This window comes from Acanthochromis polyacanthus, chromosome 3 (genome assembly GCF_021347895.1).
Source record: "Acanthochromis polyacanthus isolate Apoly-LR-REF ecotype Palm Island chromosome 3, KAUST_Apoly_ChrSc, whole genome shotgun sequence".
Classification (NCBI taxonomy): Eukaryota; Metazoa; Chordata; class Actinopteri; family Pomacentridae; genus Acanthochromis; species Acanthochromis polyacanthus.
In genome coordinates this window covers 42,051,287-42,078,218 of record NC_067115.1, presented here as the reverse complement: position 1 = coordinate 42,078,218, position 26,932 = coordinate 42,051,287, and the positions used below count along the sequence as shown (strand labels likewise).

The following is a 26,932-nucleotide window of genomic DNA, read 5'->3' as shown; positions in this document are numbered from 1 at the left end:
GCGCGGGGGTCGCCGCATGCATGCACGCAGAAGCTCGCGCGTCGGCCGGGCCATATATGGAGAGAAAGGCCGCGCGAGGCTGCCGCGGAGCGCACGAGCCCGTGTATGGAGCGAGACCCACCGAGCGACCGCCGCACGCGGAGGACAGACAGTGATTTTAGTCCAGAAATGCAAAGTGAAGAGTTTGGAAGCAGGAAAATTAATATTAGGCCGTAAAATGGCACAGCTCCTTCCATTCACAGAACACTTCAGTGATAAGCTGACAGGTCCCTCATTTATTTTGTGATAACGTCGATGTAAAGCAGTTCACTTTTGTCCATGAAAGACTTTGCGTATCTACTTCTTAACTTGTTTAGTGTATGAATGCAAATCGACAACTTTAGCAATCAATAATCAGTTACTGGTTTAAATAAACAAAAGCCAATGGACTGCTGTCATAGGATAACAAACAGTTATAAAGTTATGAAGACAACTGTAAACAATAATGACTCCAACTAAAATTGTTTTTCTGTGATTGGCTTGACTAAATCTGAAGTATTAAATACACAAGCTGCATTCCTCCACTGTTTTTCTGTTACACTCATTATATGAACCATTACAGGTGTTCAGTTAACATAATTTTTATTCAAAATTTTGTAGTTGTAGAGAAAAATGGCTTCAAAGAAAAAAAACAACAGGACATTTTTGAACTGAATGTTGTAGAATGTGCCTTTCTGTATCTTTTTTGTGTTATTGTATTCTGCACAGTAAGTTCATTCACAGTCTTTAATCAATGCAGGTTTAGAACAAAGGTTAGATGCTGTGTCTGGTCCAGATCTGGGATGAAGATGGGGTTGTAAATGCTCACAGAGTCTAAGAATCAGACTAATTCCTGGGCAGGTCTTCTGTGGCGCAGACAAGGAACAATCTGGATTGTTGGTGAAATCACAATGATAACCTCCTTAAACAGTACAGAATCACAATCAGCTTTTATGGCCAACACAGCATACAAGGAATTTGGTTTCAGCTGTTGGTGTCACATAAGAAAAGAGAATAATAAAAATTTATACAAAAAAAGAAGAAAAAATAGTAGTAATGAAAATAAATAAAACACAATATATACAGATATTTACAAAACTAGAAAGTAATATATAAACACAGAAGTGCAAAATGATAATTGCCAGAGTGATAATACATTGCAAAAAGCAGAGAATGCTGTTGTTGGTGTAGGGAGCGCACTGCTGAGGCCGTCATCTGTGGCGCCATCTTGCATTTAAGTTTTCTTTTTTCACAGTTGGCCAATATTTGTGCAATACTCCTGTCACTGGAATGGGAAATGTTTTTAAGACGCATTTTTCCATTGAATTCTTTTCACAAAATCACTCTTGTACGTTGAATACAATTTTTTACATTTTTTACATCTTATGTTTATTGTGTTTTCCAGAATAATCAAACATTCCAAGCGCCACTATATTTAAGATGTGGGTCACTAAATTCTAGATCATAAAGTATTACTTTAATTATATAAAACTCAGTTTAGTTTTTTTGTGGATTAGGCCACTCTGCTTCTAACCCCCCCAATTATCCTCATGTCTCCTCACAGTTTTACCTCCTGAACCAATTAAAATAGCTTCAAAGCACCAGTTCAACTTCCATAATTTTCTACTTGCCAAAAAGGGACGCCATCAACTACACTGTGACTGAAATGTTATTAACACATCAAAATGATTTGATTTCATTCAGAGAGTCAAATATTAAAGACATAACCAATAGGATAATAACAAATCCATTAATCAAGATATTAAACATACCAAATATATGCAGTCCAAACATCAGAGACAACACTATAAAGTCTGCCAATCATAGGGCTGCAACTACCAATTATTTTCATTGTCAACAAACCTATTGATTCCTTTCCTGTTTAATTGATCAGTCTTTTGTTTGTAAAATCTCAGAAAATGGTGAAAAACGTAGATTACTGTTTATCAGATTTCAGAAATAACATCTTCAAATGTTTGGTTTTGTCCACAGACCAAAAATGTTCTGTTTACGGTCATAGGGAAGTAAAGCAATCAGAGAATATTCACGTTTAATATGCTGGAGTCAGAAAATTGAGACTTTCTTCCTTTAAAATCACCCAAAACAATTCAGAAATTATCAGAATAAATGACGGTGAAGGGACAGTTTATACGTTTATAGGCTGAGAATCACCTGAAGCAAAGTCCAGAAGACCAAAGGACCTGAAGAGTGTTTAAGCACAGAAAGAAGTAACCTGAATTTAAGCCCTCAGTGGAACGTAAGTGACTTTAGAAATACAGCAAAAAGTCCTTCTGTGGAATAGCTAAAGTGAAAAGTATTGAAGAAAATAGTAACAATTTAAATGCAAGAGACAAAATGTTACTAATAAAATGAGCAGCTAAAACTGAAGTGCTAAAACCAGAAATTAAGATAAAGAATATTGCTGAAGCATTCATTTCTTTGAACACGTTGAACATGTCAACAGAAGTCATACACTGTATAAAAAGCTGAAATTCAAACACTGAAAGTATTTGCTGTGTAAAATAAAACACAAAAAGCAGCTGAAATATTAGTTGAAGTTAAGTAAATGGTGTCTTTGTGCTGTATAATACAGTAGTTAAAGCTGAAGTGACAGTTTGAATAGAATTACTGCAGAAATCTATTCAAATGGAAAACCTTGAAATAAGTTCAAGTGAAATACTGAATGAAACTGACAACCTGTGTTAAGATTGGGGTTGAATTTGGCCAACCTTCTGAGGGTCAAGCATCGAAATAAGGTGAAGAGAAATCAGTAAAAGGAGCTGAAATGTTCGCTGAACTCAGGAAAAACAATGAGGATGTCTGAAACAAAGTCATATTTTGCATATTGATGCCTACATACAAGCAGCAGATTTATTAATGAGAGAGGAAGGAGTGGAAGAGAGGAATAAACAGCTGATCTAAGGTCGTGGAGAATTTCTGTCTAACCCCCTGAGATTCCTCCAGATTTGTTCGGAGGTTGTGTTTCTCAGCTGAGAGCTCAAACAACAATATCCACAAAGCAGCTGAGAGGCATTCACGCTCCATTTATAAACAACAGGCTCAGGACCTCCAACACGTCAGACAGCTGCAGACGGAGACCAGATTCCTCTGAGAGACAAAAATCGAGCCAACAGACCCCACTGTGTTTACCCAACTGTTAGCTGAGCTGGCCGAAGTGTCAGGATTCCCAGAAGCCAGGAGGGTTTTCAGATGGATGATGACCTGAAACTATGACACAAGACTGTAGCCATGAACCCAAATGGGAAGAGGACGTAACTCAAACATACTTTCCCTCTTATAGTCATCACACAGAAAAACATTTGAATCTTCAACACAGTTAATACATTCACCGGCCACTTTATTAGGTACACCTGTTCAATTGCTTGTTAACACAAATAGCTAATGAGTCAATCACATGGCTGCAACTCAATGCATTTAGGTATGTCGACGTGGTAAAGACAACTTACTGAATTTCAAACTGAGCACCAGAATGGGAAAGAAAGGGGATTTAAGTGACTTTGAATGCGGCATGGTTGGTCTGAGTATTTCAGAACCTGCTGATCTACTGGGATTTTCACACACAATCATCTCTAGGGCTTACAGAGAATGGTCCAAAAAGAGAAAATATCCAGTGACAGCAGTTGTGTGGATGCCTTGTTGATGTGAGAGGTCAGAGGAGAATGGGCAGACTGGTTGGAGATGATAGAAAGATCACTCAATCATTTGCTACAACCAAGGAATGCAGAACACCGTCTCTGAACAAACATCACATCCAACCTTGAAGAAAATGTTCTACAGCAGCAGAAGACCACACCAGGTGTCACTCCTGTCAGCTAAGAACAGGAAACTGAGGCTACAGTTCACACAGGCTCACCAAAACTGGACAATAGAAGATTGAAAAAATGCTGTCTGGTCTGATGGGTCTCCATTTCAGCTGCAACGTTCAGATGATCAGAAATTAGCGAAAACATCATTGAAGCATTGATCCATGCTGCCTTGTATCAACGGTTCAGGGAGCTGCTGCTGGTGGTGTAATGGTGTGGAGGATATTTTCTTGGCACATTTTGGGCCCCTCAATACCAACTGACCATCGTTTAAACTCCACAGCCTACCTGAGTATTGTTGCTAACCACGTCCATCCCTTTATGACCACAGTGGACCATCTTCTGATGTTACTTCAGGAGGATAATGCTCCATGTCATGAAGCTCAAATCATCTCAAACTGTTTTTTTAACATGATAATGAGTTCACTGCACTCCAATATCCTCTACAGTCACCAGATCTCAGTCCAGTAGAACCTTTGGGATGTGGTGGAACAGGAGATTCACATTATCGATGTGCAGCCGACAAATCTGCAGCAACTGATGCTATCATGTCAATATGGACCGAAAACTCTGAGGAATGTGTCCAACACCTTGTTGAAAGTATGAAACCAAGAATTAAGGCAGTTCTGAAGGCAAAAGAGGGTCCAACCTTTTACTAGCACGGTGTACCTAATAACATGTACCTAATAACTGATTTTAAGCAAAAATGCTGAAAAGAATTGAAGAGCTAATCAAAAACAAGACAAACAAAATAATGTTATTATTATTAATAATAATAATAATAAAATGATCTCAAACAAAAATATCTTAAAATGAAACTCTAAAAGTAATTTTAATGAAATCCTGATAAACTGTTCCAGAAATATCTCATTATGGCAGAATAGGGAGTTAAAATACAAAAATAAAATGGAGCTACTGAAAGCAGTTGAAGTGTAAAGCTGAACACCTGCAGCTGAAGCAACCATTTCTTTAATGTTCTGCTGTCTGATCTGATTATTACTAGTAAGAGTTAGCTGAAGATGAAACAGTAGAAGGAGGTAAAGAGTAAGCACTAAAATAAATTGAAAAGTCGGTTGAGGTTTAGTTGTAGAAGGTTCCAAAGTGTTGAACCAATACATTCATGACTGCAAGTAAATTTTTATTAAAAGAAATGTTTTCTGTCCTGTGTTTCCATGGAAATTGGCAAAATCAGCAATTTATGTCTATACAGTACATATAATGGCATCTCTGTGATGTTTACCTGAGAAGTTCTGAAACATTAAACTGAGGTTTGTAGAATCTGTTAGATTAGTTACGTACAGCTGGTGTCCCTATTCTAACCTAGTTTCACTATTTTTAGAGACCAGACCCTGAGAGTCCTCTGCAGCCTCAGTGGCTGTGAAAGTGGATCATCGTGGAGGATTCCTGTCAGGGTGGCAGGCAGGCAGTCGAGGAGCCCAGATCTATTTATAATCAACGCCTGCTGTTCGTCACTTAACACGAGGAAGTCCTGACGAATGCAGGCCAGCTCCTGGAGTCGGTCTCTGACGGGCTCAGGTTTCTGTCACTTTCTAGGTCTGACGGCTCCGATGTCAGAGGAGACACTGGAGGCATGGAGAGAAGAATTTAAATGGAGTTCCTGCAGATAAAATGTTAGTCTGCAAGCTCAACATTACAGAGTCTTTATCTTCATATTATATCATGTTTCTGATATCAACTGCTTTAATGCCAAAGTGGAATCAAATAACTCTGCATAGTATTTAGCTACTTGTTTATGTAAGTAGTTACAGCACTATAATTCAAGTCCTCCTAGTGTGCACGGCTGAGCAGAATATAAACATTTAGAACATAAACTACGTCTCCATGCAGCTATAAGGACATTTACAGTGGATTCAAAACATATTAGAGCCATTTCACTTTTACTCATTTTTGTTTCAGATTTGTTTCTATGTGAATAAAATTAGCATTTTTCCCTTCAACCTATCACTTAAATAACCCAGAATGACATAACAAAATCCTATTTCTACCATTGTTCCTGTTTTATATTATCATTTAAATCAAAAACAGAAATCTGTGGTTGAGTGTATCCTGGCTTTTAAAGGGGGAAATACTTGGATTAGCTTGTAGGTTTTTTTAGATCTTTCTTTTTGACAGGATTTAAAACAGTCACAATAACCTCTCCCATTTTCCTTTATTTCGGACCAAAACTAGAGTCTAAAATGTCTGTAGTTTCTGAACAACTCTACCTGTATGTATGAATGAGCTATTTTTTTTTAAAGTATCCAAAAATAAAGGGGATACAAAAACAAATGGACCTTTGAAATCAGTTTAGAGTTATTTCTAACCCTCCCCTTAAACTAAGAACAAAGATTCATATATGATAATTTTTATTCTGTGTTGTAAAACACTACAATATGTTCTGAAGGCAGTAAAGACTTTATCAGTCACTGCAGTGGACATTTATTAAGCGGTTTAATTTGGTAATTATGTATTTATTCATACTGAAAGCTGAATCCAAATGGACTTCCTGAGGAATCTGAAAGGATGAGGATACGATGTCCCACATTCTTCCAGTTTAAAGGTTCTTCTGCATGTATCTTTTTACCATTTTATAACTTTAACTAAATTTTCAAGTTACTTCTATGTCACCAATAACAGATCCTTTCAGTCTTATTTTATTTTCTAGTGTGTGTTCTCTTCTGTGAATAAATAAATGTTTAAGTCTCACTGCTATTTGATCACTTCTTTACACTTAAAAATTCTTTACCAAATATGAACATCTTGTCTCATAAGCGTCAGCAAATGACAGCAGAACCCAGAGATCTGCAGCTCAAATACAGATGTTTGGAAGTTTTTCTGAGACTATAGTCGCTTGGCTTTGAGGAACAATTATTATTGTTATTATTATCAGTTTATTTAAAATGAGGATGAGGATAACAACGCCATACTGACCTCTCTGTATGTTTTTATAAAAATATCAGTCTAGGTTCAGAAATACCAACACATTTATTAGAAAAGAGCAAAAGTAAACAACTCCTGAAAATGATTTGAATGCAAAGGGGAGCAGAAGTGCAGCGGGTGTTACTGGGAGGGGAGGCAGTCGTCACATCTGGGCTTCCAGGTAATGTTCATAATTAGCTCGAAGGACAAATTCAAAATAGGGCTTTGATTTCAAACTGCTCAGCTCGTCCAGCTCCAGCAGCTCTTTGACGTCGGGCAGGTACGTCTGCAGAGGAACGCCTGGATGGAGGAGAGTTCATCTTTTAACGATTATTCTCAAATACATTCTTAAATATGAGAATGGATTTGAATTGGATGACTAAATAGAAACCAAACGAAGGAAACTGACTGATTCCATCTTTTGTGATACCTGAGCTAGAGCGTACTGATGCTGTACTCAACAAAATACTTACTGACTGACTGTTGAAAATCTAAGTCTGATTGTATTTGTGGATGAAAAAGACTGCAGGATTGAACCCCTTCACTGGTTTATTCAAATGTTTCTCACCTTCCTGTATCAGTTTAAGGAGGATCTTGACGAAGATGCTGTCCTTGGCTGCTTCCAGAGGGTCGTCGTTGCCGTCAGCTGAGGACCAGCTGAAAGTCAAACAACGCGTACAACTAAACATCCCAAGCCTTTGCTTTAATGCTTATCTTCCTACTTTTTGTTTTCCAAAACAGAATTTGTACAAAATCTTCCATCAGAGACAAAAAATTTGCAACGTTAAGCAGTTTTTTATCCACTAGAGAGCAGCAGAAACAAGGTGTTGTAGTGAACTGAACCAAAGCCAGCAGTTACAGAGCAGCATTATCGTTTATTTGTTGTGTGCAGTTGTGTTCGTGATCACTTGGCAAGTTCAGGGTTATTTATTCACTCTGTTGGCTCAGTGTTTCAGTCTCTGACAACTTCTTTGAATACTGAATACACTGTGTTTAGCAGCCAGTCTGCTTCTGTCTGCTGTATCTACTGCATGACTGGAGCTTTTTCTGCCGCAAACTATGTAGTAAGTAGACAGTGAACCGCGAAATATCACCAACGTTTTTAGAGTAACATAAATACCAGTGGCTATTTAGGTAAATCCTCAGCATCACAGTGAAATGATTCAATAAAAACTGGACTCTTACTCGTCTCTCCGGAGCGCTTTGCCCAAGATTTCACATTTGAGCGACTCGATGTCTACAGCGTCCTCCTGCAATACGAACACAGAAAATCCACATTGACTTTTAACTGCCCTTAAGCCGGACTCCTCAAACCTCGAACACGCCAATAAAAACAGGAAGCTACCTCTTCGATGTACTCCAGCAGATCCAGAGCCTTTTTGAAGTCGTACTCGTTGGCTCGCCTGTTGTCATCACAGATGTACAGCTGCAGACGAGGAAGATATATTTAAGAGTACTCGAGCTGTTCTACCCCTCTGTGCTTACACTGATACCTCTGACTTGTATCAGAGGAGGAAATCTTGTTTTCTTCTTTTGGAAAAAGGCAGATTTCAGCCCGATTTTACCACAATTAAACTTATTTTTGATGTTATTTATGAGTAACTAAAAATGATCAGTTGTATCTCTTTTCAAAGAGACAGTGGAAGGAAAGAAAACAATCAGATCAACAGTAGGATAATGGTGTGATGCACATGGTCAGGCCCACTGGGAAACAAAACAAGAACTGCTCAGACAGCATGTGCCCTGACCAGGAAATGCTTAATCTTACAGTGACAATAACTCAAGTGCTCTTGTTACATTTAAGCCCGCAATTTGATCCTCCATTTGGTTTTCTACTGTTGAGCTCACACTACTGCTGCTACCTGTGGCTGTTATTGGTCTGGTTGAGTTAGCAGGAAAAAGCAGACTTTCAAACAGTGGGACTGATCTCTTTTAGGAATAAGAACGTGGCACAAACTGTATTTAATTACCTGTAATCCCATAAAAACATCAGTCTGACCAAATGGGATCAGATCACATTCCAGACACAAATCAAGTGAAGATACCGTAGTGTATACAGCGTCTAGTAGTGCTGAGTGGAGGTGTCTGTGGGTTTTCACCTGTATGAGGTTGTGAGCGCTGAGCAGAGGCATGGTGTCGGGGTTCTGCTGCTTCTCCTCCAGCAGCTGTCGAGGCAGTGTCTCCTGGTGCAGCAGGAAGCGCTCCTGCTCCACGATGTCTGATTGGACAGATGAACGACCGCATCAAGTGTGGTTAGAGCACATGTTCACCAGCACATACTGCTCCACGTAGTTTTTCAAAGCGCCTTACATCTATACAACATGAAGCTCTTCTGAACTTTCATTCGCGGAAAAACGGAAAAGCTGTGGAAAGCCTCATTTTTGGCGTCTACGTGTCTCAAAAAAGTAATTAAATGAGAGGCGACAGTGAGCTGACAGCAAACACCCAGTGTTCAAACACAGCTCCAAGCAGTGATTTTCATCCTACATTTTAATTAGCGACTGACTGATGACCAGGATGTGTTTTTACCGTCCACTTGTTTGGTGAGCGCGTCCTCTGGCAGGTTGGAGGCCAACACCGTGAGCTTACTGAGAGCCAGCAGAGTCTTCTTCTTCACAAAGTAACGTGTCTCCATGTTGGCCTGGTTGTAGAGAGTCCTGTAGGCCTGCACACAATCACATCGCTCATTTTACAGGAAAATTTATAAATATTAATGTGCGCTACAAATATCAAGTATGTATTTCTCTTTTATTTCCTCATTTCTATTATTTTTAAATAACACACAGATATTAGTCCAACAAATCAATAAATTACTGCTTTACAGTTTTAAAGTCAACTCAAAGCAAATTCTGTTTTACATTCCAGAATGATTTAAGGCTCCACAGAGCCTGTACACATAAACAGTCTGACCGTCTTTTACTATTAAGTTCAAAATGAATACAGCTAGAAAAGCTGAGAGGGCTGTCAGATATCAAAGGGAAGTGGCGATAATAGTCTGAATAGAGCGTTCTGTGTGTTCGTGTGTGTGTGTATGCGTGTGTCTGTGTCTGTGCGTGTGTGTGCGTGTCGTACGCTTTGGTAGTCGTGGACGTGGATGTGGTGCAGCCAGCTCAGGTGCTGGTGAGCCTGCAGGAAGCTGGCCAGCTGCTGGTGCTGAGCGGCCGGCTGGGACAGCAGCTTCCCCCTCTTTCCCTTCTCCATGTACCAACGAAACAGGAAGTCGGCAAAATTCTACAACAAGAACGGACACATTGGACAAAGAGAGCGTCAGCATGTGTTTATATGGATACAGCAGTTTTTGAATCATCCAGCCCATGTCTGTGTGTGTGTGTGTGTGAGTGTGTGTGTTTACACATGTAACCGTGTGATGGTAAAAACGAGGATATGCCCTTAAAGCTGCTGTCCGGAGTTTCCGTTTGTTTTCAATTTATGTATCATTTTTTAACAAAGCTTAAACGTGTTAGTCTAGTTCGACACTATAATATAATGTTAGTATGACGCGATATGAAAATTTATTCCTGAGCTCCGCCTTCCTCTCATAGACCCCCATGTTATTCCAAAAAGCGCCGGTTGCTGCCGACCAATCAAGTTCGAGCTTCAGCTTTGTCATGCTGTCAATCAACGGTTACGCGCACAGCAAGCAAGCCCATGCAGAGGTGGGCGAGCTACGCACTACGCAACCGCGCGCACATTTGTTTTGCTTGTGGAGGAGCTGAGAGAGCATCAGGGCTCAGCAACTTCCAGAAAAGTTACCAATCCCACGGCTTGTCAGGCCAAGAGACTGCAGGACGTTTTTTGGCTCGGGGTGCTCGCGTCGCGTCGCTCCCCGACCACAGCCTCCATAGCCCGCCTGACGGCTTCGTTTAGATACCCGACCTCTGGAGGAAGATGTTGGGGCGTCTGGGACATACTCTTCGTCAGAGGAGTCATGCAATTCTGAACTCTAGATAGAAATAAATAAACAATGTAACACATATACACGCGTAAATGCACTAAGTTTGATAAACAACGTCATCGAGAGGGATACACGAGTGTAATCACATATTGAAACTTTACTCGTTCGTCCTAGCAGATTCATGTTATTTTGGTATTAGGACAAGTTAGACTCAATACAGCATTCTAACGTAATTCCTTTATTATTTACTAAATGTACTAAATGCAGAAGAGGGGAAAACAGCAAAACAGGCAAGATGCTGCAGCACTCCGGGCACTTCTCTCATGTACTGCGCGCGTGCACAAATAAAGGGGCGAAATCAGAGGGAGGGAGGGTGGGACCAACAGCGTTTTGGGAGACGCTGCGATTCAAACTCCGGACAGCAGCTTTAAGTGAAACCTGATGTACAAAACAAACAATCTGGGGTGATGATGACAGATGATGAAGCTGACAAATATATTTAAATAGAAAAACAAGGATGTGCTGATCTACACCGGCTTCTCACAAATAAATGAATCCCAGGTTTGGTTTAAACCACAGGATGCCCACACTACACCTAACATTTATTACTTTCTGAGTGATGTTACGCTCTTCATAGTCGTTTTAGTATCCTGTAATTTTAAAAAGAAATAGATGTATGTGGCAACTTTGCTGAAAACAAATTAACAGAAGGGTTGTTTTGTTAGAGAGGATTTTTGTCTATCAGTTTGTCAGACCCAGCAGGACCTACACATACACTCTGAGCAGCACACCAGACCTTCAGCTTTCGTGAGGAAAACTTGTCTACCTGATCAGCGAACTTGGCCATGTAGTGCTGAAGGCGGCTCTGGTTGTCGGTCTGCTCACACATCTGAACCAGGATGTCGAAGTCACAGTACTTCTCAGCCAGCGCCGCCACCCACTGGTACTGACCCAGCTCCACTGCAACACACAGCAGCAACACAATCACTGAGAAAAAGTGTCAGGTGATGCTCAACATTCAGGATTCTTTGATCGACATTAGTTATGAGTTTCTGTTATCAATACTTATGTAAAATAATATTCAGCATTTTTGCCTTTATCTGTATAAAGGGAAAAAAACAGACCAGAGAACACTGTTACACAAAATACATCTTCACCATTCAGCCACCAGCTCACCCTCTTATTAGATGCTTTAATCTTTTAAATATCACAGTCAGTATAGGTCACAACAACCCATGATGTGTTGGTCTCTAATTTTTAATTTCTATGATATTAATCTTAGATCTCAGTCCTCTTTAATTGTCCACTTACGCAGCGGTGCCAGCAGCTCGGAGCGCCGCTGGCTGTACTCCATCTCCAAGCTGTTGTAACGCTCCTGCTGGGCTCCTGGAGGCCTCTGCTGCTGGAGAGACGTCAGCTGGGCCACATAGCCGCCCAGGTAGATGTCCAACAGCGCCACCAGCTGCTCACAAAGGGCACTGCGCAGCTCTGAATCTGCATGTGGATACACTGAGCGCAGGATGACCTCGTGCTGGCGGGAGAGGACGGTACGAACGCCACCAACCCCGCCTGATGCTGCAGGAGAAAAGGTCAGGAGGAAGAAAAGGGCTTCATAATTTATAGCACTCCAACAGGCACTTGGCCATTCTGAATTTAAAGTCTTGAACTTCCCACAGCATTGAGATAAATAAGAAAAGGCTTGAAGCAATAAGGCAGCTACTTATAGTCAAAATGTTTACACCCTCCAATACTCAATATTCTGATATTAAAGGTGTCCTGTTGAGCTTTTGAACAGATTTTCTGAGTAGGACTTCGTGAATGATGTGAGAAAACAGGTCAGCGTGTCGCAATAATAACAATAATGTGTTCTATTCTGAATTCCAAAACTTCTCGGTGGGTGTGAAAGGCAGGTTGTCTTTAAAAATAAGAAATCATGACAAAACATACTGGAATTATCAGAGAAAGAAGTGTAAAAGCTAAAAAACAGAACAAAACCGGTCAGTCCTCAGCACAACCCTGAGGGCAGGAAGGACTCAACTGCAACCAGCAGTCAGAGTTTCAGGGATTTTCTGCTAAATTGAACTGAACTGAACTGCAGGATGTTCTTAGAGCAGAGAAGACAAATCTATGAATTCTAAAAATGTAAGAAGTAAAATATCTACAAAATATAGTGAACATTTTTTCCAGTACTGGTAATACCTGAGGTCCCTTGGAAAAATGTTGCACGTGTTGATTTCAGTTTTTTTCTGGTAACCAGAATAATCAAAGAAATATAACTTTCTTTGTGACTTTTTCATGATTTATGAGATTCTAACTTTGTTAAACTGCACAAAAGACATTTCTGAGTTCTGTGTGTTTAGCTGTGGATGTGCTGCTTCCTTAGAGGTGCAGGACTTTACAATGCAGTGAACAATGAGCCCACAGTGAGTGTACATGAAACAAAAGCAGAAGACATCCAGAAACTGCACAGCATTCAGGGAAGGAAGGTTCACACAGAAATGATTTGCGGTGGTCTAAAATCCAAAACCTCATGTTAAATTCTTAACAGAAAATCATTTTGGGGCTGCATAGGACTTTACTTTGTGCTTTCAGTGAATTTCTGAGCTTTTTGCTATCAGTGCCCAAATCAATTCAGAGCTTAAAAAGTAGATGAACTCATACTACCTGTCCATGGGATGTACTCAGGCTCTGCAGCAGCATTTTCAGACGCTCTGTACGTGGAGGCCTTCGTCTCTCTGTACTGACCAGCAGCTTGAAGCATGTCCTGCTCACACACAGTACAACTTTTCATGTATTACCACTATCTAATGTGCATTTATGGAGTTAATCATTTGTATTCTCTGTCTGGTTAGTGCACATCACCCTTCATGAGGTGCTGGACTGTGCGTTTACCTTGATGATGTTGTTAACTGTGATGACCACCTCGGCCCACTGCACTGAGTCCACTGGGTTCTCCTTCAGACTCCGCTCCTCCTCCTCCAGCAGACAGTCAAACACCGAGGAGACCTGAGATACCTGTGAAAGCAGCAAAACAACGGTCCAGCAGCCTGTCAAACCATGTAGACATTTTCACACAGTCAGACACAGACCTCTCTGAAGAAGACGTCAGCAGCAGTGAGGCTGGGCGGCACCGAGGTGTTGCTCCTCTGCAGTGCGCTGCTGATGGCCCGGTTGACCAGCTCGGCGTGTTTGGTGTGGTGGTTCTTTAACACCATGGCCGCCTGCAGTTTCTCAGCATGTTCACACAGCAGCAGGCGTGTTGCCATGGGAGATGAACGCACTGTCACCTGACTGAGCCGGTCCAGCAGACCCACCTAACAGGAGAGGAGTGTGTGAGATGAACCTTAAAAACGGATGCTGCTCACTGAGTACACAGAGTTTACATACACTTGTAAAGACCATGCAATCTATGGCAGTGTTGACTCTCCAATGACTCCTATAACTCTGATCATGATGGAATGATTAAAGCACATGCGTCCTCACATAAACAATCTTGCAGTCTGGTTTTTCATAAATATATTTGAAGTTTTCTGGAAATGTGACAAAATCATTTCTCTCTCATGTATGATGTGTGTTTGGAGTCACTCTCTTGTTGAAACATCCGCCTGCATCCATGATCCAACCTTCTGCCTGATGATTTTAGCTCTTCCTGAAGAATGAGATGCTAATCCTCCTTCGTCTTTATTCAGTTGACTTTGTAGAAAACACCAGCTCCACTGACACCAGAACAGCCCCAGAGAATAATACTACCACCACCATGCTTGACCGTAGGCTGAGTGTTCTTGGGGGTTAAGGGCATTGCTTTCTCTCCTACTAAGTTTTTGTTTCATCAGACCACAGAGCTATCCTCCAAAGGCCTTTGGTGGTCAGTAGCAAATTTCAGCCGAACATTAAGGTGTCTCTTCGAGCAGAAAAGCTTCCTCATGGCACAGCAGCCTCTCAGCTCATGGAGATGTAAAACTGCAGTCATGGACTGTTTCAAAATGACTCCAACGACAATTACCTGACTTGTTCAAGTGTTGGTGTATTTTTGACCGAGCAGATTCCATCATATTTCTAAAAGATCTATACTGAATTTAAGAAAAAGTCAAAATGCATGTGCATGTATTTAACGATTCCATCATAGAAGATGAACAGTTATACGACTCATTGGAAACTCAAGACTGCCTGGTCTTTAGATGTGTATTTAGATTTCTGTGTACAGCTGCAATGACAGCAGGAGACACATCATTTTTACTTATTCAGACCTGTGAAATGAAAATGCTGTTCCTGTTCGTACTGTGTTGCAAAATGACATAGGCTAGATGTTTTTACACTCTGTGTAACCTACACAGTCTGATGTAATCTGGTTAAAGTGCTGTGTCTGTCAGGCTACTTTCATGAAGCCTAAATGTTCAGTTTTTTGTGAAACCGCCACATCAGTGTTCACTCAGTCATAGCTTTTAGTGCTGATAACAGCTGGTGATTGTGTTGTACTGGACTGCATTACATTCAGGTGTTTCTAATATTCAGCCTCTCTTCTGCATGTAAATAGGAAGGACAATAAATAAAGACAACGCTCAATATGATGTTGTCCAGTTTAATATAATCACTAATAATAATCTCAGACATATAACATTTAACTAATTGTTTATGTGTGTGTAAATAAGTGTGTGTCTTTACCTGGAGCAAAAAGTCCATGAAGCAGCCATGAGCCTTCATCTTGTCCTCCAGTTGGTGGAGGATGATCAGAGAGGTGAGGGGAAAGCCGGCACTCTCTGAAACAGCAGAAACAAAATGTTAAATGAAAAGTAGTGGCAAACAGTGGCTGAAAGTGTGTCTGCTTGTTTCTAATGCTTCAGTTCCTGGCTTTAAACCTGTTTCAGCAGAGAGAGCACAGCATTGGCAGCTTTCAGGCAGTAGGCTCATCAAACACTATGACAGGTTTAAGCTTTTTAATGGATGGTTGTTCACTCTGTTTATCCCCCTCCCTGTCCTCCTCACCATCGGGGACCGACTCGGCCCAGCGGGGGTCAGAAGCCGGGTAATCGTCCACCAGGTCCAGGTTGATTTGAGTCACCATGCTGTCCAGCTCAGCTCCCTCCTCTCCATCATCGTCAGTAGGGAAGAGCTCATCTGTGACTGTCTGAGCCCCAACCAGGTCATTACTGACAAGGAGAGGGAAATACTGTTAATCTAGAATATTACAGGAACTATATGTATCATGAGTTTATAAAGGCTAGATTGTAGTTCTTAAGATGTGCTGTAAGGCCAAATGTGTTGAGAGGTTTTAACTCTTTACGCTTCAGTGCGTCGTAGGTGTACCGCCGGCGGTACACCTACTAATTTGCATAGGAATTTCAAGAATGTCCGACGGCTGCAAACCCGATTATACAAACACTATACGCCGATGGAAAGCTTAGATTCTCATGAATCCGCCGGTATAAACCACTTTCAGATGTGATTACCACAGCGGGTGAGAAAAACACATTTGTCCGACAAAAACAAATATTCATCCATCCGTTCTCTGTACACAGCTTCAACGCACACAGCGCGACTCACATTTCCGGGTTCATTATTACACACAGAAAAAAGGATTCCACAAAAAACGGCCATAATCCAACCTTTTACATCCAGACAACACAAGCCAGTAAACGATTTTGTCCAAAACATGTCCTGAAGTCGGTATAAAATCCACGAATCGGTCGTTTTCAAGGAAATGCGCCTCGCGATGTGCGTCCAATATTCCCTGTATTTTTCGTCATTTTTTTAAATTTAAAAATAGAATATTAGCGATTTTTTGTACTGAAAACGGCTGGAATTGACTGAAGCTTAAAGGGCTAACTGTGCAAAGTGTTAAAGGAAGGATGTGATGCTGACTACAAAAAGAAAAAACATTTTCAGTTCATCTCTCCAGAGAGACACTAATGGTGTGCATCACGTTGGTAAAGTGCCACAAATAACTAAGTAACAGATGAAAAGAAGAACACGAGAGATCAGAACAACATTCCTCTCTTTACTTCCACACTGAGAAACTAGTAACTTTGACGCCTTGCACATACAGTATATTGGACGATTCAGAAGACTCTCAATTAAATATTCCAGATTTTAAAAGGTATCTGGAAGCTGTTTATTTACGTACCGACAGAACTGCAGGAAGGCTGCCTTCAGAAGTCTGGTTTTGTCCTCCTGAGCTACAGGCTCTGCTCTGGTCGGAGTCTCCATCGCTGAAACCTTAACAACAACAAAAATTACAAATTCACAATAAACTTAATCAAGTAAAGATTGGTTCACATGGTTCCGTGCTATTTTCTCCATTCATCTTCTATACTCTGGTTTATCCTCTGTGGGGTGACGGTGGCTGGAGCCTATTCCAGGTGACTTAGGGTGAAGGCAGAGTGCATCCTGGACAGGTCTCATTTAAGTTTCCTTTTGCTCTTTTAGTCTTTATCTAAAGATCGTCACTCTGCAGGCACTGCTAGAGTCTTACCTCCGGTCCTGCAGCCAGTGAGGAGCACAGAGAGTCCTCCATGGTCTCCGGCAGGATGGAGGCGCTTTCTCTGGCCACCAGAGCCACCAGGCCGCTGTTCTGGGAGAAAAACACCGGCAGGTTGGCGCAGCAGCCTCCTCCACGTACACCGTCACCTGGACAAACGGAGACGTCAGCACAGACAGATCCTTAATCTATTTGGTGTTTACTTCTCCCACATTTTAAAGCCCAAACAAAAATAATTCCTGTAAATAAGAGCAATGCTTAGTGAACAAGTACCCTGAATTAACTAAAAATTTCTGTCTTTGTCAGCTCATCTCTATGTTTTTTTTCTTCATTAATCAGTAAACAAAACATTTTTCCTAACTTGTGAAGCTGGTGGTTGTGAAGTTTAAGTTCTGAATTATTTTTCTGCAGGGTTCAGTTTGTTCAATAGAAAGCAAAAATATTTAAGTCATTTTCACAGCACCTTAAAGCTGCTGTCCGGAGTTTCCGTTTGTTTTCAATCTATGTATCATTTTTTAACAAATCTTAAATGTGTTAGTCTAGTTCGATACTATAATATAAAGTTAGAATAACGCGATATGAAAATTTATTCCTGAGCTCCGCCTTCCTCTCATAGACCCCCATGTTATTCCAAAAAGCGCCGGTTGCTGCCGACCAATCAAGTTCGAGCTTCAGCTTTGTCATGCTGTCAATCAACGGTTACGCGCACAGCAAGCAAGCCCATGCAGAGGTGGGCGAGCTACGCACTACGCAACCGCGCGCACATTTGTTTTGCTTGTGGAGGAGAGAGCATCAGGGATCAGCAACTTCCAGAAAAGTTACCAATCCCACGGCTTGTCAGGCCAAGAGACTGCAGGACGTTTTTTGGCTCGGGGTGCTCGCGTCACTCCCCGACCACGGCCTCCATAGCCCGCCTGACGGCTTCGTTTAGATGCCCGACCTCTGGAGGAAGATGTTGGGGCGTCTGGGACATACTCTTCGTCAGAGGAGTCATGCAATTCTGAACTCTAGATAGAAATAAATAAACAATCTAGCACATATACACGCGTAAATGCACTAAGTTTGATAAACAACGTCATCGAGAGGGATACACGAGTGTAATCACATATTGAAACTTTACTCGTTCGTCCTAGCAGATTCATGTTATTTTGGTATTAGGACAAGTTGGACTCAATACAGCATTCTAACGTAATTCCTTTATTATTTACTAAATGTACTAAATGCAGAAGAGGGGAAAACAGCGAAACAGGCGAGATGCTGCAGCACTCCGGGCACTTCTCTCATGTACTGCACGCGTGCACAAATAAAGGGGCGAAATCAGAGGGAGGCACCAACAGTGTTTTGGGAGACGCTGCGATTCAAACTCCGGACAGCAGCTTTAAGGGCAAATTAATTCCCGTTTTAACATCATACTGGCAAAAGTATGGGAAATATGCCTGAACGATATTATTCTGGATTTAGAGAGCATTCCTTTGTTTATTTCATACATATTTCAGCAGTGACCAGCTTTTCCTAACAATACGCTGAATTCATCCTTTAAAACAGTCCGTTTCTGGATAGGCAGCAAACAACTGATTGATTCATTGATTAACAATAATTCATATAAGCGCCATAGATTAGTTTACTTATGGTCAGCGATACAAAACATAAAGCATTAGACAGATTTTTCTAAAGTCATAAGCTAAAAGAAAATGATGTTAAGATCAGTTGATCACTTTAAATTTCCTTGTTGTTGAATGATGCTACAGATAAAAAATTACATTTGCATTAGTGATTTGATGCTGTTAGGATGTATTATTGTCACTTTGTTCCTTAATTATGATTACTTGTAAAACCTTTCTATAACGACCTCATGATCACTGCAGTCTTCTAAAACTCCATCACTGTTTGGCTTGTAAAATTTTAATGGATGATTTGTCATCAGATTTTAGTTCATTTTAAAAACCCAATGATTCTTTTCTCATAAATCCTATCTAGTGGTAATACGACACAACAGGCAGCAGAACAGAGATGGTTCCAAATGAGAAAGAGAACTGTGAACAAGGCATACGGCCTAATTGACATCTGACATCCATTCCTCACCTGGTGAGTTAAAGCTGATCTTCTCATCAGGCAGTCCCCCCCTGCTGGTTCCTGTGGAGCAGGCGAACACCAGCTCCTCGTTGTAGAGGAAAGCGGTGGAGCCAGGGGAGCGTGGCAACACCAGCCGAGTGGCCTGCAGGGCCTCCTCACTCTGAAGAAATAACACAGCACGACAAAAAAAAAGAAGCTTTAAAATCAATGAGCGCATCTCCTATTTTAATAACAGGAACTTTCATACATCATAGAGGAAATCTAAATTCAGAACAAGTCAAGAAGTCATGAGTAGTCAGTTTTGGATTCACTTATTTTCAGACAATCATCAGACTTTTAGAGCCACACCAGTGGAAGGTGGATAGAATTTCATTTGTGCTGCTTTAATGTTTTATTCTAAAAAGAAAAAGGAAAGTTGCATCTTCTTCCACAGATGCCTCACATCTCCTTTTTCAGTGACTGCAGCAGCACAAATTATATTCTATTCTCCTCCATTACAATGAGATGGAGGCAGAAATAAAAAGTGACTACAATAGTTTGCATGGCAAAGTTCCAAAAAGAAAAGCACTCAGAGAGAGCAGGACTCTGCCAAGGCTGCTCAGTTTTATGATTTTTGAAGGATAAGTCTGCGGTGGTGGATTTGTAATAGGATCGGAGTCATGTGATCGTCAGCTGACAGTTCACTTGTTGTCATGGTTACAGTGACACCATGCCGCTATCTGGCAATGATACAGAAATCTTTCACTAATCCGTGGATCCAGACTATAAGCCGCATCACTGCCAAAATCTAATCACTTGGTCTTTGTGTCATTTCTGACCTTCACTGAAAATTTCATCCAAATCTGTTAGTATGTTGTTGAGTAATGCTGCTGACAGACAGAAGGACAGATTAACGTCCTAAGCTAGACATATCCTGATCATCACATAACGCCACTGCCTTCCTTGGTGGAGCTATGAAGAAAGGCAGAAGAAATGATCAAACTGAACCTTTCATACATACAATATACAGAAGGCTCTGGATCCTGTGACAAACTGAAGTGAATTTTAGTCCAGTATAATGATCAGGACTGACCTGGAATGGAGAGCTGTACTTGGTGACCTCCACCATGAAAGAATCGGAGATGGAGGCTCCGCTGTCCTGCAGGGTGACCAGGCAGAAGTAGGCCAGGCAGGGAGTGTCTGAGGGATGCCAGGCTGCAGCCAAAACCACCAGACCGGCCCTGAAAGCACACGAGTTCAGCTTCTGACACAGTACTGCAGTAAAGTTTTAGGTGCTAGGAGGAAAGCCAGGATGTTTTCAAAAGTAATGCTACGTAAAATTATTGTTTTACCAAATAACTCCAAATGATGTACAGACAAAAATAAATAAATAAATCAAGAAAATATCTGAAATAAGCCAATCATTGCAAATTATTCAGATCACATCAGACCAGGAAATGTGGTAGCGACTGCCTCCATAGTATGCACAATGCTATATTTAGGAAACAACAGTGTTGCTCACTTGATAAATGTCAAATAAATTGAACTTTATAAGATGAATCAGAGAAGAATTTTATACAACATCATAGAAATTTAACATATCTAAAGGTTCAAGAGTTAAATCAGATTATATAATAAATGATGACCTGGCGAATGGAATCTAATGGGCTCGTGCCGTCTTAAATCATCACATTTTTGGAACAATTTGTAATCACAGACGGTTGAGCAGAAGGCCTCTGATGACTTGCGGTTGAACAACTCCCAGGAAAATCAAAGACACTTACTGGCCGAGCTTCATATCCAGATACGCCACATTCGCTCCTTCCTTCATCTCCTCATAGTTGCTCTCTGACCCCTGGTGGAACAGACATTCTCAGTAAACGGGTTGTGTGTTTTAATCATCATTGCCGCACATTTCTAGTATAAATTGCATAATTCAGACATTTTTGGCAGTCTACCAGTTCTTGCCGATCAGGTACATCAGGCTAGTAAGGTTAGCCTTAAAGCTGTAGACAATGTGGGATCTAATGTGTTAACCAACATTACATATTTAAATCTGTCTTCCTGCACAAACAACCTGCCACTCTTCTGCTCACATATTGCCACACTGATACTGTGGAGTTAATACTAAATGTAAGCATGCTTGAGATAATAAGATAACTTCAATAAAGTTTTGTGAGTATTTTAGTGCCTCAACTGATGTAACAAAAACGTTATCTGATAAATGTATTTTGCTTTCTTGTCGCAAAAGAAAACCCAAAACAAAATAGCGCTGTGGATCTGTTTTAAATGTGGTCTCGTGCATCCTTGTACTGACCCAGATGGCGTCGGCGATGCTCTCGGTCAGAGCTCTGCTGACATCCCAGCTGAGGACCTGATGCTCCGAGCTGTCGTCCACCTCCCATTTACTTAGACTGGAATTAGTTAGTGTGTACAGGCAGCTGGTTGCCTCCACCCACAGCACACTGTGTAGCTGCAGGGGAAACAGAATCAGATCGGAGAGGCTCACCATGCTGAACACGTAAGCCAGGTGCTGAAAATGCTTCAACTGACAGGAAAAAACAAGTGCATTCACTATTCAGCTTCTCATTCTGTGTCATAGGAACTGTTTAAACAGTTCCTGGATATGCATCAAAACAAAATGTTCATTTCCAACCGTGGCTAAACTTTGCAATAAAATACTGGCTAATGGTTTTAGTTTTATTTAATATACATAACATATAATCCAATACAGATAGTTTAGACGAGAATGCCTTCAGATCAATAACTCTGACAGATCTACAGCTCTGCCTCTAGAACATCATGAATTTGAACTCGTTAGCTTTCACACAGTGGGACATGTGGCTCTTTACTGGGCCATGCAGCAACATCAGCAAGTCATTTTTTTAAGGATGCTACGGCATTACTTACCAACATGTTGGTGTTCACTAAGATTGTTTTTGTAGAGTGAGTCTTTTAGCAGCACTTCACTGTAAAATTGATCAACTGAGCAAAAACATGAACCGACCAAAGTGGAATCTCTTGTATGACTCACTGTGTCGTTGGCTGGTGAAGAGAGGATGCCGAACAGGCTGGAAACACGACGCCCGATGCCAGACAGCATGCCCTGACCCTGCTGCAGGGCTCGATACTGGAGCTTTCCTGACAAATCTGCACTCGCTCTTAACAGCTGACCCTTTACCGACGACAAGACGAAGCTTCCACCCTGAGAGAGAAGAGGGTCAAGTCAAGAAAGACAGAGGTATAACAGCAGCAGGAACATCTGTCTGATTAGAACTGAATATACAAACATAACTTTAAAAGATGATTTTACCACCAGTTTTTCATTATGATATGTTTATGTTCCCAGTGATGAATTTCAAATGAAATAAAAACTCATGGATTCACCATTCTGATTTTTTCTAGATCAGCTCTGCTAATGAATCAGCTCCCAAGTTAGACATTTTAAGCAATACAAAGAATCAAAATAAATCAGATTTGCCAAGGATCTACTTACTCTGACAGCAAACACAAAATTGCAGAGATCTCCCAAGTCCACATCTGTCTCGGTGTAGTTGCCCTCTTGGGACAGGTTGGGCCAGAGTCGAGCCGTTCCTTCTGCAGCCACCGCCAGGACAGAAATGGACTGAACGGCAGCGACTTCCAGAGGAGCTGCCGACGTCACGGCCACAAGGTTGGCTGTGTAGTTGTACTCACTGCTGGGCAGCTGCAGCTCCTTACACACAGACAGCTGAAGGAAAACAGAGTTTAGTTTGAAAATTTACAGATATCAGTTATGCATTTGTCCATGGTTTCTCTACGGCTGCAACTCGCTATCATTTTAAGATGTCAGTCCTTTTTGTTAATAATTTAGTAGAGCACAGTTCATATATCAGCCAGTGTTATCACAGACATCAGTATCAGTGTTTATGTTGTCTGTTATGCATCAATATGTTTTTATATAAGCTGTGCAAAAGAAGACACTTAAAAACTTTGTCAACACAAAGTTTGTTCAACAGAGCAGCTCCAGCTCCACCGCCTACAACACTCTCAACGCTGTCTGCAGCACATGTAGCAGAGTGCATCCAGTGAGTACAGTGGTGTTGAGTCAAGTTTTGTCTACATGATAAGTAACTAGTGTGTGGAAATGGCTGGAAAATTTACAAACAATGACCCTATAATTTTTCCTTTTCAATATACCACATATAAGCAAATATATTGATAAGCACAGAGTGAGTGAACAACCAAACTATAAAATACAAAGAGAGAAAAATGCTTTATTGCAACAGCTAAACGATTGGTCAACAGCTCAACAGTTCTTACTGGTATTTTTGGACATAAAATTTTACAGTTATGCCACTGCAAATTAGTAGGTCAGTTGGAGTAATCTGGGATTTCTGCATCTTCGTTTATTGAGCTTAACCTTGAATTTGATAGGACTCTCTATTGGAAATGGTATGTTTTTCGGGTGAGTGTTCATGCTGCATTTTCACAGTTCTGAAACAAATTATTTCTCACAACCTAATGTCAGGAAATCTGAACCTGTTTTCAGTCCCAATTGATGACAACACAAACACAAACACACAACACAAACCTTTGTAGCTCCAAAAGCTTCCCAGTCTTCTCAATTGACCTGACTGGAACAGGTTGTCCTACAGATTCACCTACTAATTTGCTTTCCCTCCTATATTTCTCGCAAATATAGGAGACAATATATATCTGCCCTAAATGCTTAAGGGCAGATTGGTTTGTTCAAAACGAACATACACTAGTGGCTTTGCATTAAATATACATTACATATTAGTTATTTGTGCTACAGTTTGACTGCTCTTTCCCTTCATGAATACACTGGTAGGTTGGCATATTGTAACTGAAGTGCACCTTGGCCACAGCAGTCTGACAGATCTTCCAGATGATCAGTCGCTCACCACAAACCATCCATGCCCAGCCGCTCTCGTTCACCTTTACTGATATCTGCTCATCAGCTAGAGGAGCAAACACAGACAAAACTGTTAGGAAGCTACACTGGAAAATGGTCCACGTTACTTTTAACAAACCTTCAAAATCAGGAAAGTATAGTAAGAGGAGAGTCAACTGGGGGACATCACAGAAAAAAAACAGAATCTGTTGGTCTGAAACCCCTGAAATCAAACAAAAATCTTTTTTTCTCCAACAGAGATGAGGCTTCTCCTACCATCAGCCATTGTCAGCGCCTCCATCACTTTGACGGGTAGCGACGAGCCGAACGTCTGCACATCATAGTTGATGGTTTCTGCAGCTGCATGGCTCTGTACTCGAGTGGGAGTTGACCTGGTGGAGAAAGACATGAAGACAGCAGGGACAGATTCTCACCAACTGGATACTGAGATGAAACTGGAGTCAATGTGTTGCATCAATAAATGTTTCCAAAAGTTAATCTTCTTGCTATAGGTGGAAAAATAAATCCAATCATGATCCTGCAGGCGGTTTCAATCATTTTTGGTGCAAAAATAGTGAAAGACTGCCTTCAAACAGAGACGATTTGCTGTTCTGTTTTTTTTTGCACATCACTGCAAAAAGAATGTTATTTCCAGCCTTATTTCTCTCATTAATACACACAAGACAATACTAGCAGACGCACTGTATACAACAGAAATGAGTATATCACATGAATGTCAAATGACTAAAATGTGATCATCTTATAAGTATGTTTATATCTTATAAACAGATATAAACAACATCTGCTCTCGTGCAATATTAAAAATGAACAGTTTGGATTTACTATGTTAAAATACAGGCCTCATAATAGAAACTCACTGTAACAAGTCAGTACACACATTACTGAGCTTCAGATACATTTTTCACTGCTTTGTAAACAACTCAATTTCTTGTAACATTTTTAAATTCTCCTCAGCATGGAAAATACCTAATTTGTGGAGAAATGTTATATTACGCTTAAGAGACATTTTTTCGGTTGCTGTTGGATCACTGGAGGGGTTGTAATGCTCTGCCTTTATCTTAAAACATCCAAAGGTTAGATTCAAGCCAGGCAACATGCCTCATGCATGATTTTGTCCGTTTGATTTGGATCATTATCATGCTGGAATATTAGTTTTCTGTCAAGCTTCTGCAGACAGGCAGCCATCTTGTCAGACTGTATTTTGCATTTACAGGTATTTATGGTGCCATCTAAAAATGTCATCTCAGCAACACCTTATCACCACCACCATATCTGTGTGTTTCTCTGTCAGGACTATGCATTCACTGGGGTAGTCCTGGTCAGGTTCACACCAATCATGCTGGACTCCATCTAAGCCAAACAAACTGATCCTGGCCTCATCTGTCAGTCTTCATCAAATTAAAGCCTTTATTGTCACTCTATGACAATGCATACAATGAAACTGGGAGTGCTGCTCCAGCTGGTGCATTACAAAACTATTTAAAGAATAAAACAGAAGCAAGAATGTATCAATATAAATATAATACTAAATAAACTACAAGGAATTTAGTGGTATAGTAGAAAAGCATAGCGGAAAATACATACAGGAATTACAGTGGGTAACCAGTTATTTCACGTTCCAGTTATTTCATAGAGGAGCAGCAGTGCGTGTATCCAAGAGGAAAGGTAAAACGTTACTGCTGAGTGTTTGGTTTCCACTCACCTCACCGACAGAGACGTCCTGCGCGGGGAGAACAGGAGGCTGCTGGCCGCACCGGAGACGCTCTTCCTCCCGGTGGTCCTGCCCTGCTGCCTGCGGCCGGAGCCCGGGGCGGTGCGGGGGCTAAACATGCCTGCAGTGGCACCTCGAACTGTTCAACAGTCGAGGAATATCTACTTTCTGTTTGTAAGAGCGTAATGACACGACGTATTCACCACATCCACAGGTCGACTCCAAACAACGCGCGGTGAAGTCGCCCCAATAAAACGTCATCGTCTTTTTCTTCTTCTGCTTCTTCTTCTTCTTCGTCTTCTTATATATTTCCGGCAGGCTGGATGCCTTGCGGCACATTGCTGCCTCTCACAGGTCTCAGTGAGAATGCAAGACTTAGACCATTCTGTATGATTTCCACCGAATGCAATCTTTCAAAAAAATTACAGTCTGCAGCGGTTGATTTGTAGTAGGATCGCAATCATGTGATCATCAGCAGGCCGCTGACGTAGTGTTCACTTGTTGTCATGGTTACAGTGACGCCGTGCCGATATCTCACATCCATCCATCCATTCTCTATACACCGCTTTATCCTCACTAGGGTGCTGGAGCCTATCTCAGCTGACTCGGGCGAAGGCAGGGGACACCCTGGACAGGTCACCAGTCTGTCACAGGGCTACATATACAGACAAACAATCACACTCACATTCACACCTACTGGCAATTTAACCAATTAACCTCAGCATATTTTTGGACTGTGGGAGGAAGCCGGAGTACCCGGAGAAAACCCACGCAGGCACAGGGAGAACATGCAAACTCCATGCAGAAAGATCCCAGGCTCAGGGATCATAGACTGTATAATAATAATTATTATACAGTCTACGGTGGGGACCAGTGTTTACCTGTGCAAGACGAGCTTCATGGTCAAAAACACAGATGACCCCGTGTCCCCACTATCTGTACATAAGTAATACATTACCAGCGACCTGCTATAAGGGCTGACATACTTGATGTTGGGATATACAAGGAGTACACCGATCAGGCATAACATTATGACCATTGACAGGTGAAGTGAATAACTCTGATTAATTCTTCATCATGGCACCTGTTATTGGGCTGGATATATTAGGCAGCAAATGAA

General features: G+C 41.2%; 1 protein-coding gene across 1 annotated transcript; it reads right to left on the bottom strand.

Annotated features, from left to right (window-relative positions):
* Positions 1-6,808: 6,808 nt before the first annotated feature.
* nup133 (nucleoporin 133) lies at positions 6,809-26,096 on the bottom strand. Its single transcript, XM_022214377.2, has 25 exons — positions 25,804-26,096; positions 24,357-24,472; positions 24,044-24,147; positions 22,680-22,913; positions 22,218-22,388; positions 21,501-21,656; positions 20,968-21,038; positions 20,277-20,424; positions 19,214-19,364; positions 17,126-17,280; positions 16,778-16,869; positions 15,640-15,803; positions 15,319-15,413; positions 13,746-13,970; positions 13,549-13,671; positions 13,321-13,420; positions 11,968-12,231; positions 11,483-11,616; positions 9,834-9,992; positions 9,291-9,426; positions 8,861-8,979; positions 8,107-8,187; positions 7,947-8,011; positions 7,330-7,418; positions 6,809-7,061 (listed from the first exon to the last, which is right to left on the bottom strand). The coding sequence occupies exons 1-25, from the start codon at positions 25,929-25,931 to the stop codon at positions 6,925-6,927; spliced, it is 3,417 nt and encodes a 1,138-aa protein (XP_022070069.2). The 5' UTR covers positions 25,932-26,096; the 3' UTR covers positions 6,809-6,924.
* Between the last annotated feature and the right edge of the window lie 836 nt (positions 26,097-26,932).

Excerpts from the sequence above, each read along its gene's own strand:
- nup133 (XM_022214377.2), bottom strand. The coding sequence starts at position 25,931 with ATGTTTAGCCCCCGCACCGCCCCGGGCTCCGGCCGCAGGCAGCAGGGC. Across the intron at positions 13,421-13,548 it reads CAGTTAACAACATCATCAAG|GACATGCTTCAAGCTGCTGG; the intron begins GTAAACGCACAG and ends GTGTGTGAGCAG. Across the intron at positions 8,012-8,106 it reads TGCTGGAGTACATCGAAGAG|GAGGACGCTGTAGACATCGA; the intron begins GTAGCTTCCTGT and ends TTCGTATTGCAG.